The sequence below is a fragment of the Microcaecilia unicolor genome, chromosome 3 (assembly GCF_901765095.1).
Source record: "Microcaecilia unicolor chromosome 3, aMicUni1.1, whole genome shotgun sequence".
Taxonomy (NCBI): Eukaryota; Metazoa; Chordata; class Amphibia; order Gymnophiona; family Siphonopidae; genus Microcaecilia; species Microcaecilia unicolor.
The window spans coordinates 168,176,291-168,189,776 of record NC_044033.1 but is presented as its reverse complement, the minus strand read 5'-3'; the positions used below and the strand labels follow the sequence as shown (position 1 = coordinate 168,189,776).

Genomic DNA, 13,486 nt, shown 5'->3' with positions numbered 1-13,486 from the left:
CGCTGGCATTTTTAGTGTGCGCTAAAACTAGGCGCATGCTAAAGACGCCAATGTATTTCTCTGGGTGTCTTTAGTGTTTAGCATGCACCTATTTTTAACGTGTGCTAAAAAGGCCAGCATGCCTAGGTAAAAGACCCCCTCAACTCTTTTTCCCAATGTGATTGTAAAGAGGCACATAAATTGGGATTAGAATGCTATATATACAGTGGGGGAAATAAGTATTTGATCCCTTGCTGATTTTGTAAGTTTGCCCACTGACAAAGACATGAGCAGCCCATAATTGAAGGGTAGGTTATTGGTAACAGTGAGAGATAGCACATCACAAATTAAATCCGGAAAATCACATTGTGGAAAGTATATGAATTTATTTGCATTCTGCAGAGGGAAATAAGTATTTGATCCCCCACCAACCAGTAAGAGATCTGGCCCCTACAGACCAGGTAGATGCTCCAAATCAACTCGTTACCTGCATGACAGACAGCTGTCGGCAATGGTCACCTGTATGAAAGACACCTGTCCACAGACTCAGTGAATCAGTCAGACTCTAACCTCTACAAAATGGCCAAGAGCAAGGAGCTGTCTAAGGATGTCAGGGACAAGATCATACACCTGCACAAGGCTGGAATGGGCTACAAAACCATCAGTAAGACGCTGGGCGAGAAGGAGACAACTGTTGGTGCCATAGTAAGAAAATGGAAGAAGTACAAAATGACTGTCAATCGACAAAGATCTGGGGCTCCACGCAAAATCTCACCTTGTGGGGTATCCTTGATCATGAGGAAGGTTAGAAATCAGCCTACAACTACAAGGGGGAACTTGTCAATGATCTCAAGGCAGCTGGGACCACTGTCACCACGAAAACCATTGGTAACACATTACGACATAACGGATTGCAATCCTGCAGTGCCCGCAAGGTCCCCCTGCTCCGGAAGGCACATGTGACGGCCCGTCTGAAGTTTGCCAGTGAACACCTGGATGATGCCGAGAGTGATTGGGAGAAGGTGCTGTGGTCAGATGAGACAAAAATTGAGCTCTTTGGCATGAACTCAACTCGCCGTGTTTGGAGGAAGAGAAATGCTGCCTATGACCCAAAGAACACCGTCCCCACTGTCAAGCATGGAGGTGGAAATGTTATGTTTTGGGGGTGTTTCTCTGCTAAGGGCACAGGACTACTTCACCGCATCAATGGGAGAATGGATGGGGCCATGTACCGTACAATTCTGAGTGACAACCTCCTTCCCTCCGCCAGGGCCTTAAAAATGGGTCGTGGCTGGGTCTTCCAGCACGACAATGACCCAAAACATACAGCCAAGGCAACAAAGGAGTGGCTAAGGAAGAAGCACATTAGGGTCATGGAGTGGCCTAGCCAGTCACCAGACCTTAATCCCATTGAAAACTTATGGAGGGAGCTGAAGCTGCGAGTTGCCAAGCGACAGCCCAGAACTCTTAATGATTTAGAGATGATCTGCAAAGAGGAGTGGACCAAAATTCCTCCTGACATGTGTGCAAACCTCATCATCAACTACAGAAGACGTCTGACCGCTGTGCTTGCCAACAAGGGTTTTGCCACCAAGTATTAGGTCTTGTTTGCCAGAGGGATTAAATACTTATTTCCCTCTGCAGAATGCAAATAAATTCATATACTTTCCACAATGTGATTTTCCGGATTTAATTTGTGATGTGCTATCTCTCACTGTTACCAATAACCTACCCTTCAATTATGGGCTGCTCATGTCTTTGTCAGTGGGCAAACTTACAAAATCAGCAAGGGATCAAATACTTATTTCCCCCACTGTATATTTTTTTTTTATAAATTCTTGAAGCAGCTTTATTTGTGGACAGAAGGGTTTGTATCCAAGTCATAAATTTTGATGAGGATGGGTCATTATTTGAGATATGTATGGTATTTTTAATAAGATTTTTGAGGAAATACCAGTTAGGATATTCTTGATGTGGTAGATTGTAGAGGGTTTGTAAGCTTTCAAACAAATTCAGAGAGCCTTTGAAAGAGACTTGAGAAAGTGACCACAGTCTTGCTTGTTTCCATATATACCAATTGAGAAAAGATGATTTAGGACCTCGGAAAGCAGTATTTAGTTTGGGTAGGTGTCATCCGGGGGATCTTGCCGGGTATTTGTGACCTGGATTGGCCACTGTTGGAAACAGGATGCTGGGCTCAATGGACCTTTGGTCTTTCCCAGTATGGCAATACTTATGTACTTATGTAAATGAAAATGGAGGTCTTCTAATGTTTTGATGGGGGATTTAATGATGAAGGACAGAGAAGAATGTGAGAATTTATTTGTTTTCAAGAGGAGTGTAAGGCAAAGAGGGTGGACTAATGCTCTCTCATATAAGAGCCATCCTGGTTGCTCAGAGGTAAATGATAAATCAAACCATTTTATTGTTTGAGAAGCTTGAAAGGCCAGATGATACATTTTGAAGTTTGGAAAATTTATACTGCCATTAGATTTCAAGAGTTTTAATTTAGCTAGAGCTATTTGAGGAAATTGTTTTTCCATAAAAATTTACTAAGGAGACTATCCAGTTTTTATAAAAACATGGGAAATATGGCTAAGAATGTAGCTTATTATGGGGGCAAGTACCATTTTGATTGACTCATTTCTTCCTCACCAGCTAAGGAATAAAGTGGACCAATAATCTACTGTATCTTTAATTATTTTAGCAATGTATTCTGAGTTAATTTTAATAGTTTGCATAGGGTTGTTATTGCACCACATCCATAAATATTTTATTTTTTCCTTTTCCCATTTAAATGGGAATTGATGAATGTGATGTTTCATAGTGAAACGAGAAAGGGGCATAACTGCTGATTTCGTCCAGTTAATTGTGTATCCTGATAGGAGGGGAAATGCATCAATACATTTTAGAATTGGTGACAAAGATTGAACTTGAGCATAAATTGATAATTTAAATGTGTGATTGTTCACTTGAATGCCATGGATGGATGGATTCATTAGCTCTGATGGCAAGTGCCAAGGGTTCTAGTGCTAGATTAAATAGGAGTGGGGAAAGAGGACAACCTTGTTTTGTTCCTCTTTTAAAAGGTAATTGTTTGGAGATATTTCCATTAATCAGTAAAGAGGCTAAAGGATTATCATATAGTAATTTGATCATTTGAATGAAGTTGTCACTAAAGACAAACCAATCGAGTATGTAAAATAAGTAATTTCATTCAATTCTATCAAATTCCTTTTCTGCGTCTAGTGAAATTGCAATGTTGAGATTTGTATGAGAATCTGAGCCTAAAGTGGGGGGGACCCAGACCCCCCGTGGCTATGTCACTGATTGTGTTCAGTACAAAAGGAAGTGCATTTCTGTTTTTATTTCTTCAGTGTTGCAGTACTTGCCAAATTTAACTTCTTAGGGTTCCCAGTTCAATTTTGATGTTCATATTTCTATTTCTAATTTCTGATCCCTTGTTTGGTGAAGGTCTGTCTGTGTTTTATGTGTGAAGAAGTCATTTAAAGTTGTTTTATGTGTGGTAGTAATGGTGGGTAGAAAGTGGAGAAATGGACATTAATGCACCAATTACATGCAACAGGAGCATCCATTTTAGAACCATATACATCTAAAACAGGGGTTCTCAACCCAGTCCTCAGGACACATCAAGCCAGTCAGGATTTCAGGATATCCACAATGAATATGTATGAGAGAGATTTGCATATAATGGAGGTAGTGCGCGCAGATCTCTCTCATGTATATTCATTGTGGATATCCTGAAAACCTGACTGGCTTGATGTGTCCTGAGGACTGGGTTGAGAACCCCTGTTTTAGATGTATATGGTTCTAAAATGGATGCTCCCGTTGCATGTAATTGGTGCATTAATGTCCATTTCTCCACATAATTTAGAACAGGCCTACGCTGGCAAAACTTGAGACATCCTGACCTGACCATCTCAATTCCGATTTCTACATCCTTCTTGAAATGGTGCACAAAGTAATACAACAAAATTTCTTCTCATTGCCTAAGTACCAGAGAGACAGAGCCGTAGCGAGGGGAGCTGTCACCCGGGGCAGGTCGCCGCTGCGCACCCCCCCCGGGTGCAGCATGGCGCACCCTCCTCCCGCTGGGGCGCACCCCCCCCTGGAGCACATACCCCCCCCCCGGAGCGCATACCTGCGGCGAGGGATGGGCGGGAGGGCCGATCCGCCCTGACTGCACGTTGCTGGGGTGTGTCGGCTCCGCACTGGTTCACTGCTCTCTCTGTCCCAGAACAGGAAGTAACCTGTTCCGGGGCAGAGAGGGCAGTGCACCAGTGCGGAGTCGACACCCCCCCAGCAGTGTGCACCCGGGGCGGACCGCCCCCCCCTGCCTCCCCTTCCTACGCCACTGCAGAGAGAATAACCCCCTAATTCTATAAAAGTCATCCAAAATTGCGTACACAAATTTGGGCGCATGTCCAATTTGCACACACAATTTAATTGAATAATGAGCTAATTAGTGCCAATAATTGACTTTTTAACAAGCAATTATTAGCACTGATTAGATTTATTTGGCATTTACACCCATAAATTTACATGTGATCTGAAAGAGGGGGCATGGAAATAGGAGGGTCATGGGTGTAACGGGGGCGTTCCTAAAATTAACGTGTGTTGTTATAGAATAACACAGATACGTGCCTAGTGCAGGCAAATACATTTGCACCATATTTCAGTTGATACAAATGGCTGTGCCTAAAGTTAGGTGCAATTCCTGAGTGTGAGTGCTATTCTATAAACCGTGCTGATTTTTTTTGGCACCATATCTAGAAACTCGCCCTAAATGTGTTTTCACTTTCCTACAAAAGTAAGGTAATCCTGTTCCATTTTGCAACTCTTTGTCAAATGTGTTCCATATTACAGGTCTATTAACTGGAAAAAAAAACAATTTTAGATAATATTTTTCCGAGCAACTGCAGGTATACTCAACAACTCTTGTTGACTTATACTGCAACTTTCGTGATGCAATTTATATAGTTGTAATAAAGAGAAAACTCATAAAGCCTTAAAAACTAAACAGACATTTAAAAAAAGAGTTCAAAACTTTACCGGCAAACCAATGGAGATCTTGCAGCACTGGAGAAAGATGGTCAAATCTAGATCACCCACTGATGACCCGAGCAGGAGCATTTTGAAATCATTGTAATGAACTGCATGCCGCTGTTGATAAACCCATATACAGCATGTTAAAATTGTCTAGGTATGGCAACACAAAAGTCTGTACCACCATTCTAAAATCTAATGGGGCTAAAAATACTTTTTGTCTATAACATTTAGGGGCCTTTTACTGCGCTGCAGTAACACGTACTTACTGCAGGGTGTGCTCAGGTGTCCCGTGGTAGTTTTGTGTCTGACATGTGGTACCCATGTGCTAAAAGAATAGAAAATGGTATTTTGGGGCACAAAATAGGCATGCCCAGTGCTAATCTGTTAGTGTAGCTGCATCACACTGTGGAATGCCTTACCCAAATTAACAAAAACTACCCAGAACTACCTAAACTTTAGGAAATCATTGAAAACAGTATTGTTCAAGAAGGCTTACTCCCCAGGTTCAACATAATCAGAATTACCCCTTGCTATTATAAGATCCAATAGACTCTAATTACATCTTATCTTTCATATTCACTACTGATTGTTATTTCATATCTTACTTCAATACCCATCGCTGTTTAGCTGTTATTTTTTATTCTGCTAAATTTGAAAAATTGTACTTCTTGCATTGTAACTTACTACAATATTTTTGTAAGCCACTTTGAGCCTGCTATCAGTGGGAAAAGGTGGGATACAAATGTGAGAAATAAATAAATAAATAGATCACTGTGCGCTGATTACTGCGTGGTTAGCGTGGGAACCCTTAGTAAATAGATGTCGACAAGGGATCATGCGCTAATGGCCATTTGCTAATTGGGAAATTAGCATGGTGGCCATTATTTGAAGATATGGGGCAACACCTCAGAAAATTAAAAAGAACCATGACCTGTATTCCATTTAAATTAGGCACTGGCATTTTCACGCTTTCATTAAAGAGCAGACTCCTACCAGGTACCCTCTGTGTGCTTAACTATAGGCACCCTTATATAGAATTGCCCTGAAAGTGGCTAAATATCGCTGCTAGTGCCTTTCACTGCTGCTAATAACGGCACTGACTATACGTGGACAATTGAATCACCATGACTGGTGTATACAACAAACGTTGACTACTGCATTGGATTATTTATCCTTCTGTTTTTATACTTAAAGTAGCCATATCTATAGCAGAGAATTTTCGGGGTCGATATTCAAAGCACTTTAACTGGCCAAAAACATCTCCTGAACAGTTAAATAGCCTATTCAGCAGCACTTAACCACTGGTAAGAAGTCAGTCCTTTCTTTATGCGGTGCCCCATAGCTGAATACTGCACTTAACTGCTGAATCAAAGGGGCTGGGGTGATGAGAGAGGGGGAGCTGCTGGATCATGGGTGTTGGGGGAGTCGAGAGGGAGAAGATCTGCACGATCAAAGGGGGGTCAGAGAGAGGGAAGCTGCCAGATTGGGGGGGAGAGAGGGAGAAGTTGCTGGACCAGGGAGGTTAAAAGAGGGGGAGCTGCTGAATCACAAGGGCTTGGGGGGTGAGACAGAAAAGAGCTGCAGAATTGGGAGATAGGAGATTCTGAATCTGAACATTGGAAGATATAGGGAGATGGAAGGAAGATACAGAACATGACTGGATAGCGCATATGAAGATGTAGGGAAAATGTTGGACATCACAGGGGCATAGGGAGATGTTGAACACTGGGGAACATGGAGGTGGGAATTAAGATACAGAGGAGATGCTGGATGGGGGAGATAGGGATAGGGAGATGAAGGGCAGATTTTTTTATTTTTTGTTACATTTGTATCCCACGCTTTCCCACTCATGGCAGGCTCAATGCGGCTTACATGGGGCAATGGAGGGTTAAGTGACTTGCCCAGAGTCACAAGGAGCTGCCTGTGCCGGGAATCAAACTCAGTTCCTCAGGACCAAAGTCCACCACCCTAACCACTAGGCCACTCCTCCACTCCACTGCACAAAGAAGAAAGAGAGGGCAATACTCAACAAAGGGAGGATTTAGGGAGAGAGAGAGAGAGAGGGGGGGGGGGGGGTTATGCTGAACCTGGAGGGAATAAGTAGAGAAAGAGGCAGCTGCTGGAGGGGAGAGAGAGTGAGAAAGATGCTAGAGAAGAAAGAGAAAAAAAAGATGCTGGACACATGGAGAAGACAGAGAGAGATACTGGAAATGGGGAGATGGACAGGGATGTTGGGTACAGAGAAATAGGGAATGATTGGGAAACATTGGTCAAAGAGAGAGGGAGAGAGAGAGAGAGAGAGCTAGAGAGGGTAGATGGAGAAAAGTGATGGAGAGAGATACTAGACATGGGAGTGGGGGAAGTTACTAAAAGGAGAGAAATAAGGAATGGTGGCTAGGATGAGGGAAAGAAATGAAAAACTGTATGTAGATGTAGTAAAAAGAGAGAGATAGAGAAGTAGATGATAAGGAGGATGAGTGAAATCTTAATGGATAGAGAGAGAAAATTAAATGGAAGAAAGCTGAGAGGTAGAGATCAATGTCCAAAGTGGCTATAGGAGAGAAAGTGAGGAAGACGCAAGGGCAGAGAAGAACTATCAGATGCACTGGAGACCCTGGAAGGAGAGTTAAGAAAAGTCAGAGGAAAGCAGAAACAAGAGACTGAGACCAACAGGATTAGAAAAAATAAAATGTCCAGACAACAAACATAGAGGGGCATAATCGAACGGAAACGCCTATCTCCATGGGCGTTTATCTCCAAGAACGGGTCCGTGAAGGGGCGGGCCGAACCGTATTTTCGAAAAAATGGACGTTTTTGAGCTGGGCGTCTCTTTTTTTTAGCGATAATGGAAACTAAAAACGCCCAGCTCAAAAACATCCTAATCCGAGCCATTTGTCGTGGGAGGGGCCACGATTCGTAGTACACTCACCCCCCTGATATGCCAGGACACCAACTGGGCACCCTAGGTCAGTGCGGTGGACTTCAGAAAAAGCTCCCACATGCATAGCTCCCTTACCACGGGTGCTGAGCTCCCAACCCCCCTCCCCCAAAACCCACTACCCACAAATGTACAACACTACCATAGCTCTTAGGGGTGAAGGGGGCACCTACATGTGGGTACAGTGAGTTTTGGAGGCCTCCCATTTACCAGCACAAGTGTTACAGGTGGGGGGGGGGGATGGGCCTGGGTCCACCTGGCTGAAGTGCACTGCGGTACCCACTAAAAGTGCTCCAGGGACCTGCATACACGCAGGCCTCTAGGACTTGTTGCTGCTGTTTAACATTGGCACACCAGTTTACACCTGAAGACTAATCTCTCCGAAAACGTCCTTTATTGGAATAAGCACGCTTACTCACAGTTAACTGCAGATCAGAGGTTGTACCCCACCACTGGCAACGAGTCTCCCTGGTAGTGAGATTAGCAGGTCAGAGCTGGTAGAATGTTGTACAATGCCCTCTTTCAGCCACATTCAAGGTAAGAAAAAGTTCTCTAACTTGGCTAACACATGGAAGGGATCTAAAACTGGCTTACAAAAATGGCCACTACCTCATGGACTACCGGAAACACAACAGGGCACACTCTGACCCAGTAGGCAGGGGGAAAAGCACCATGGGAGAAGAGCCTACCAACTACCAACATCGTGAGACTGTAACAGAAGCTAATAAAATCACGGAGCCCAATACCCTACACTCACCACAATGTAATGCTGATGTGACCCTGTACTGCACCCGAGAGCCACATCTGACCCAGGGAAAGGCTGTGACAGAATCAAACACATTCTGTTGTCATGGAGGTGGGTACGGCATTTGAGGCTGGCATAGAGGCTGGAAAAAAAGTTTGTAAAGTGGGTTTTTTTTTTGGTGGGAGGGGGTTAGTGACCACTGGGGAAGTCCGGGGAGGTCATCCCCGATTCCCTCCAGTGGTCATCTGGGCAGTTGAGGCACTTTTTTGGAACTTGTTCATGAAAAAAAAGGGTCCAAAAAAGTGACCCAAAGTCGCGGTCAAAACGCCTTTTTTTTTTCGATTATCAGCTAAAGACGCCCATCTCTCCTCGGCTGATAATCACGCCCCAGTCCCGCCTCCACCACACCTCCGACATGCCCCCGTCAACTTTATTCGTTTTCGCGACGGAGTGCAGTTGGAAACGCCCAAAATTGGCTTTCGATTATACCGATTTGGGCGTCTTTGCGAGAAAAATGCCCATCTCCCGATTTGGGTCGAAATATAGGCGTTTTTCTCTTTCGATTATAAGCTGGATAGTAACATAGTAAATGATGGCAGATAAAGACCTATATGGTCCATCCAGTCTGCCCAACAAGATAAACCCATTTTACATGGTATGTGATACTTTACTTTATATGTATACCCAAGTTTGATTTGTCCCTGCCTTTATCAGGGCACAGACTGTAAAAGTCTGCCCATCATTGTTCCTGCACTAGAAGTTCTAAAGCTAACGTTGAAGCCACTTAAAATTTACACTCCAGCCCATCCATATCTATTCAGCAATGATCAGAGTGCAGACCATAGAAGTCTGCCCAGCCCTGGTTTTACTCTCCAGTTACTGGCATTGCCACCCAATCTCCGCTAAGATTCTGTAGATCCATTCCTTCTAAACAAGATTCCTTTTTATTTGCAATTTAGTGATTTGAATATGTTGATTTTTGGAATTTACATTTGCTAACTTTAAATTTTGCACAGTGCTGGGGTAGTTACATCTCCTATTTCTCTGGTGTTGTACTACAATCAGAGGCTTCTTGGGGGTTGTATAATTTTTCTGTATATATTTCTATCACAAGGGGGTGGGGTGGGGTGTTGGGGCGGAATTTGAACATTTCCAAAACTTGCTCATTTTCTGCCATGGTGGAACAAAGCAAAAACGTCATATCGAAAATGCCCCTCTAAGTGAATTTCCTATTTTTCTGGACTGTCAGTTAGTTGGGGGATAACAAATTATATCTTATGGTCTTGAATATAAGGTACCTAGAAGTGGTGATATAGTCATTGCATTCCCTTATTGTCAATTCTGTGCTATTTTCTCCTTTTTCCTCATTAATGGGACTTGGTTTTGCCTTTTACTACATATATATGTAAGAAAGTTCTAATATGAAAAAAAAAAGAGTACTTGTAATGTCTTATTGGACGTCCAATGGTTGATTGATAAGTAATATCTTATGCTATTTACTTCTGAATTAAGGTTGTTGTTTTTTTTTGTCCAATAGGTTCAACCCTTGATCCAAAAAGGTCATGAGAATCTTGTGCACCATATTTTGTTGTATGAATGTGATAGGCATTTGAATGACAGTGTGCTGGACTACGGCCATGAATGTTACCACCCAAACATGCCTGACGTCTTCCTCACATGTGAGACTGTTATTTTTGCATGGGCTATTGGTGGAGAGGTAAGGAAGTTAACATGTCAGATTCTAACTTACAATGCATTATCAGATTTCTGATAAGAAACAATAGTTGGACAACATCTGGTTTAGTTAGATTTTAAAAGTGGATAGTCCACATAAATTATAAGGTAGCTGCTAATGTGAGTTAAGGGAAAAACATACAATAGATGCTTCTTAATGCTCATTAATGACAAAATTGTTATTTTACTGTATCTCAGATAAGTTTAACATAACATATTTTACATATTAATGACATGCAAAGCATCTCATTATTATGTAAATTGAATAACACAGCTTGTGTTGAACTCCCTAGCAGGGGCGTAGCCAGACTTCGGCAGGGGGGGGGGGGGTCCAGAGCCCAAGGTGAGGGGGCACATTTTATCCCCCCCGGCACCACCAACCCCCCCCTGCCATTTTTGACACCCCTGCCACCGCCGCCACCACCACCACCACCTTTGACCCCCCCCTCCCGGCATCAACCCTTTCGACTCCCCCTTCCCGCCGCTGCCAACCTGCCGTCACTTTGCTGGCAGGGGTCCCCAACCCCCGCCATCCGAAGTCCTCTTCTCCGGTGCGGCCGTGTAGATATTAGATATGTATCATATGTCAAAGAATAAAGTGGTTGCTCAAAGCATATACTAACCACAATCACTCAACTGCAAAACATCAAGGTCAGGTATACATATAAAGTAGCGCATATGAGTTTATCTTGTTGGGCAGATTGGATGAACCGTACAGGTCTTTTTCTGTCGTCACCTACTATGTATGTTATGTTACTATGCACAAATTTGTGCAAAAACACACTCAGAACCTTACTGTAACATAAATATTACACTGGGCAGACCCTAATACACCAATATACCACCCATACGGAAAATGCAGACTGTCAACATGTATGTTTACCTGCAAAATATGCAAATATATGCAAGAGAAATGAAGGTTTGTAAGGCATTTTTTGTGGATATCATGAAACCCTCTGTCTAGGGCATATTCCAAGACCTGCTTGAAAACCACTGCTATAGAAATAAAGTCGGTATTTTCTCTTAAATAATTACTTCGACTTCCGTGAACATGGATCCTCAGTAATAGCAAATAGCCTATTAGTTAGTCCAGTTTTATTTTTTTTTAAATCTGTTTATTTTATGTTTTTATGATTAAAAGTGTGGTTGGTTTGTTTTTTCCCCGCTGCCCTTAACTACTAACTCATACATCCCCATTTAATATTCTGTATGTCTCAGGGTTTTACTTATCCTCCTCATGCTGGCCTATCAATTGGTACACCATCAGATCCTAAGTATGTGCTTATGGAAATTCACTATGACAACCCATCATATCTGGAAGGTAAGCCAAATGATACCAATAAAACAGACCTTTCCTGCCAATATACAAATGTATTGATGGTGTTGCCCTGGTTTTACTATAGTCTCTTCCCTCAAAATCATACTTTCTCCTCTTCTTCTCTTTATTTCTCCCAACAGGTAAGCAACCTCTTCTTTCTGTGTTTTCTCTCTACTGGTACTAGCTGGCAATGTACATTTCACGTCCAAGATGCCATTTCTACTAATATATTTAGAACTTAGACATATCTTTTCCAATTTCCTACTCACTAAGGTGTGCTACTCATTAATATGCAGGTCCCAGTGGAGTCTGTTCACTGATTTTCAGTGTTAATATAGTATTACATCAATTTGTACTCAGGTCCGGTTTTAGACATGGTGGGGTCCAGGGTAGAAATCTCCCCATCCACCATTGCTGTGACACATAAAACAACTTTAAATGTCTTCTTCACACACAAAACACAGACAGGCCTTCACTAGTGATCAGAAATTAGAAATAGAAATATGAACACCAAAACTGAAAAATGGCAAGTACTGCAACACTGACGAAATAAAAATAGAAATGCACTTCCTTTTCGCATTGAACACAATCGGTAGCATCACCACGTAGGGCCTCGGTTCCCCCCACTTTGGGCTCAGACCCCCCCCCTAAAAAAAAAAAATAAATAAATTAGCCATCACCCTTGTGGCTGGCAGGGATTCCCAAGATGTGCCAACTGAAGAATACGTCTTCTGGTCCGGCAGCCAGAGCTTTCCAAGCTGTGCAGCTGGTGGCTGTGTCCTCAAGCTGCTGCTGCTGCTGCCGTCATTGCTGCCCTCCCCCGCCCATACATACTCAGTTTTCATGTATGCAGAAAAACCAAGCATTCATGGGCATGGGTCAGCAGTGGCATCAGCATTGGCAGCAGCAGTTCCAGGACACTGCCACTGGCTGCAGAGCTTGGAAGAGTTTTGGCTGTTGGAGCAGCAAAGGAAGAGGAAGTCTTCACTTGGCTGGGCCTGGAGATCCCTGCCAGCTTAGGTATTTATATTTTTGCATTCAGGCAGGTGGGGAGGGGGCAGGAGTTAGGCAGCAGGGAGAAATATTGGTGCCCATCCACTTAAGTTCAGCCCTGCCCATTCCCAACATTCAACCGTCTATGCTACTGAACACTATACAAAGTCATCTATGATACACAAATACCAAAGTTAACATATTCCAGTTAATAAATTGAAATTGTTGTTGTCTGGACATTTTATTTTTCTGTCATATTGGTCCCAGTTTCTCTGTCTGTCATCTGTTAATTCTCTTTCCAGCAACTTTTGTCCATTTGTCTTTTCATTTCTCTCCTGTCTTGTTCTATTCACAACTGTCTCTGACATATTGATCCTTCCCTTATCTGTCTTATCTCCCTTTTTTTCTTTTCAGACTCTCTATCCACTCAAATTTCACCTTCTTTCTTGCCCTTCTCCTTCTTTTAACTTTTCAGCTACCAATTAACTTTCCATATTCTTCTCTCATTCCCTAGCTGTCCCATTTCCCATCACTCCTTCCTTAGCCTGCTATTCCCTTTCATCTTTCATCTACCCTCCATTTCTATATTTCTACTTCTGTATTTACTATCCTCCTCTCACTCATTATCTTGCCACCCCTTTTTGGCCTGTCCCACATGGCTCTGACATTTCCACTATTCTCTCCCTCCCTCCACTGTTGTAGCACAATA

General features: G+C 42.8%; 1 protein-coding gene across 2 annotated transcripts in view; it reads left to right on the top strand.

The window, feature by feature from the left end:
- MOXD1 (monooxygenase DBH like 1) overlaps window positions 1-13,486 on the top strand; it is a 184,328-nt gene that overhangs the window by 130,112 nt on the left and 40,730 nt on the right. For both annotated transcript variants that reach the window (XM_030195216.1, XM_030195218.1), the window contains 2 exons: window positions 10,270-10,449; window positions 11,685-11,787. In XM_030195216.1, the coding sequence (XP_030051076.1) occupies window positions 10,270-10,449; window positions 11,685-11,787 (283 nt within the window). The remainder of the gene's footprint in view (window positions 1-10,269; window positions 10,450-11,684; window positions 11,788-13,486) is intronic.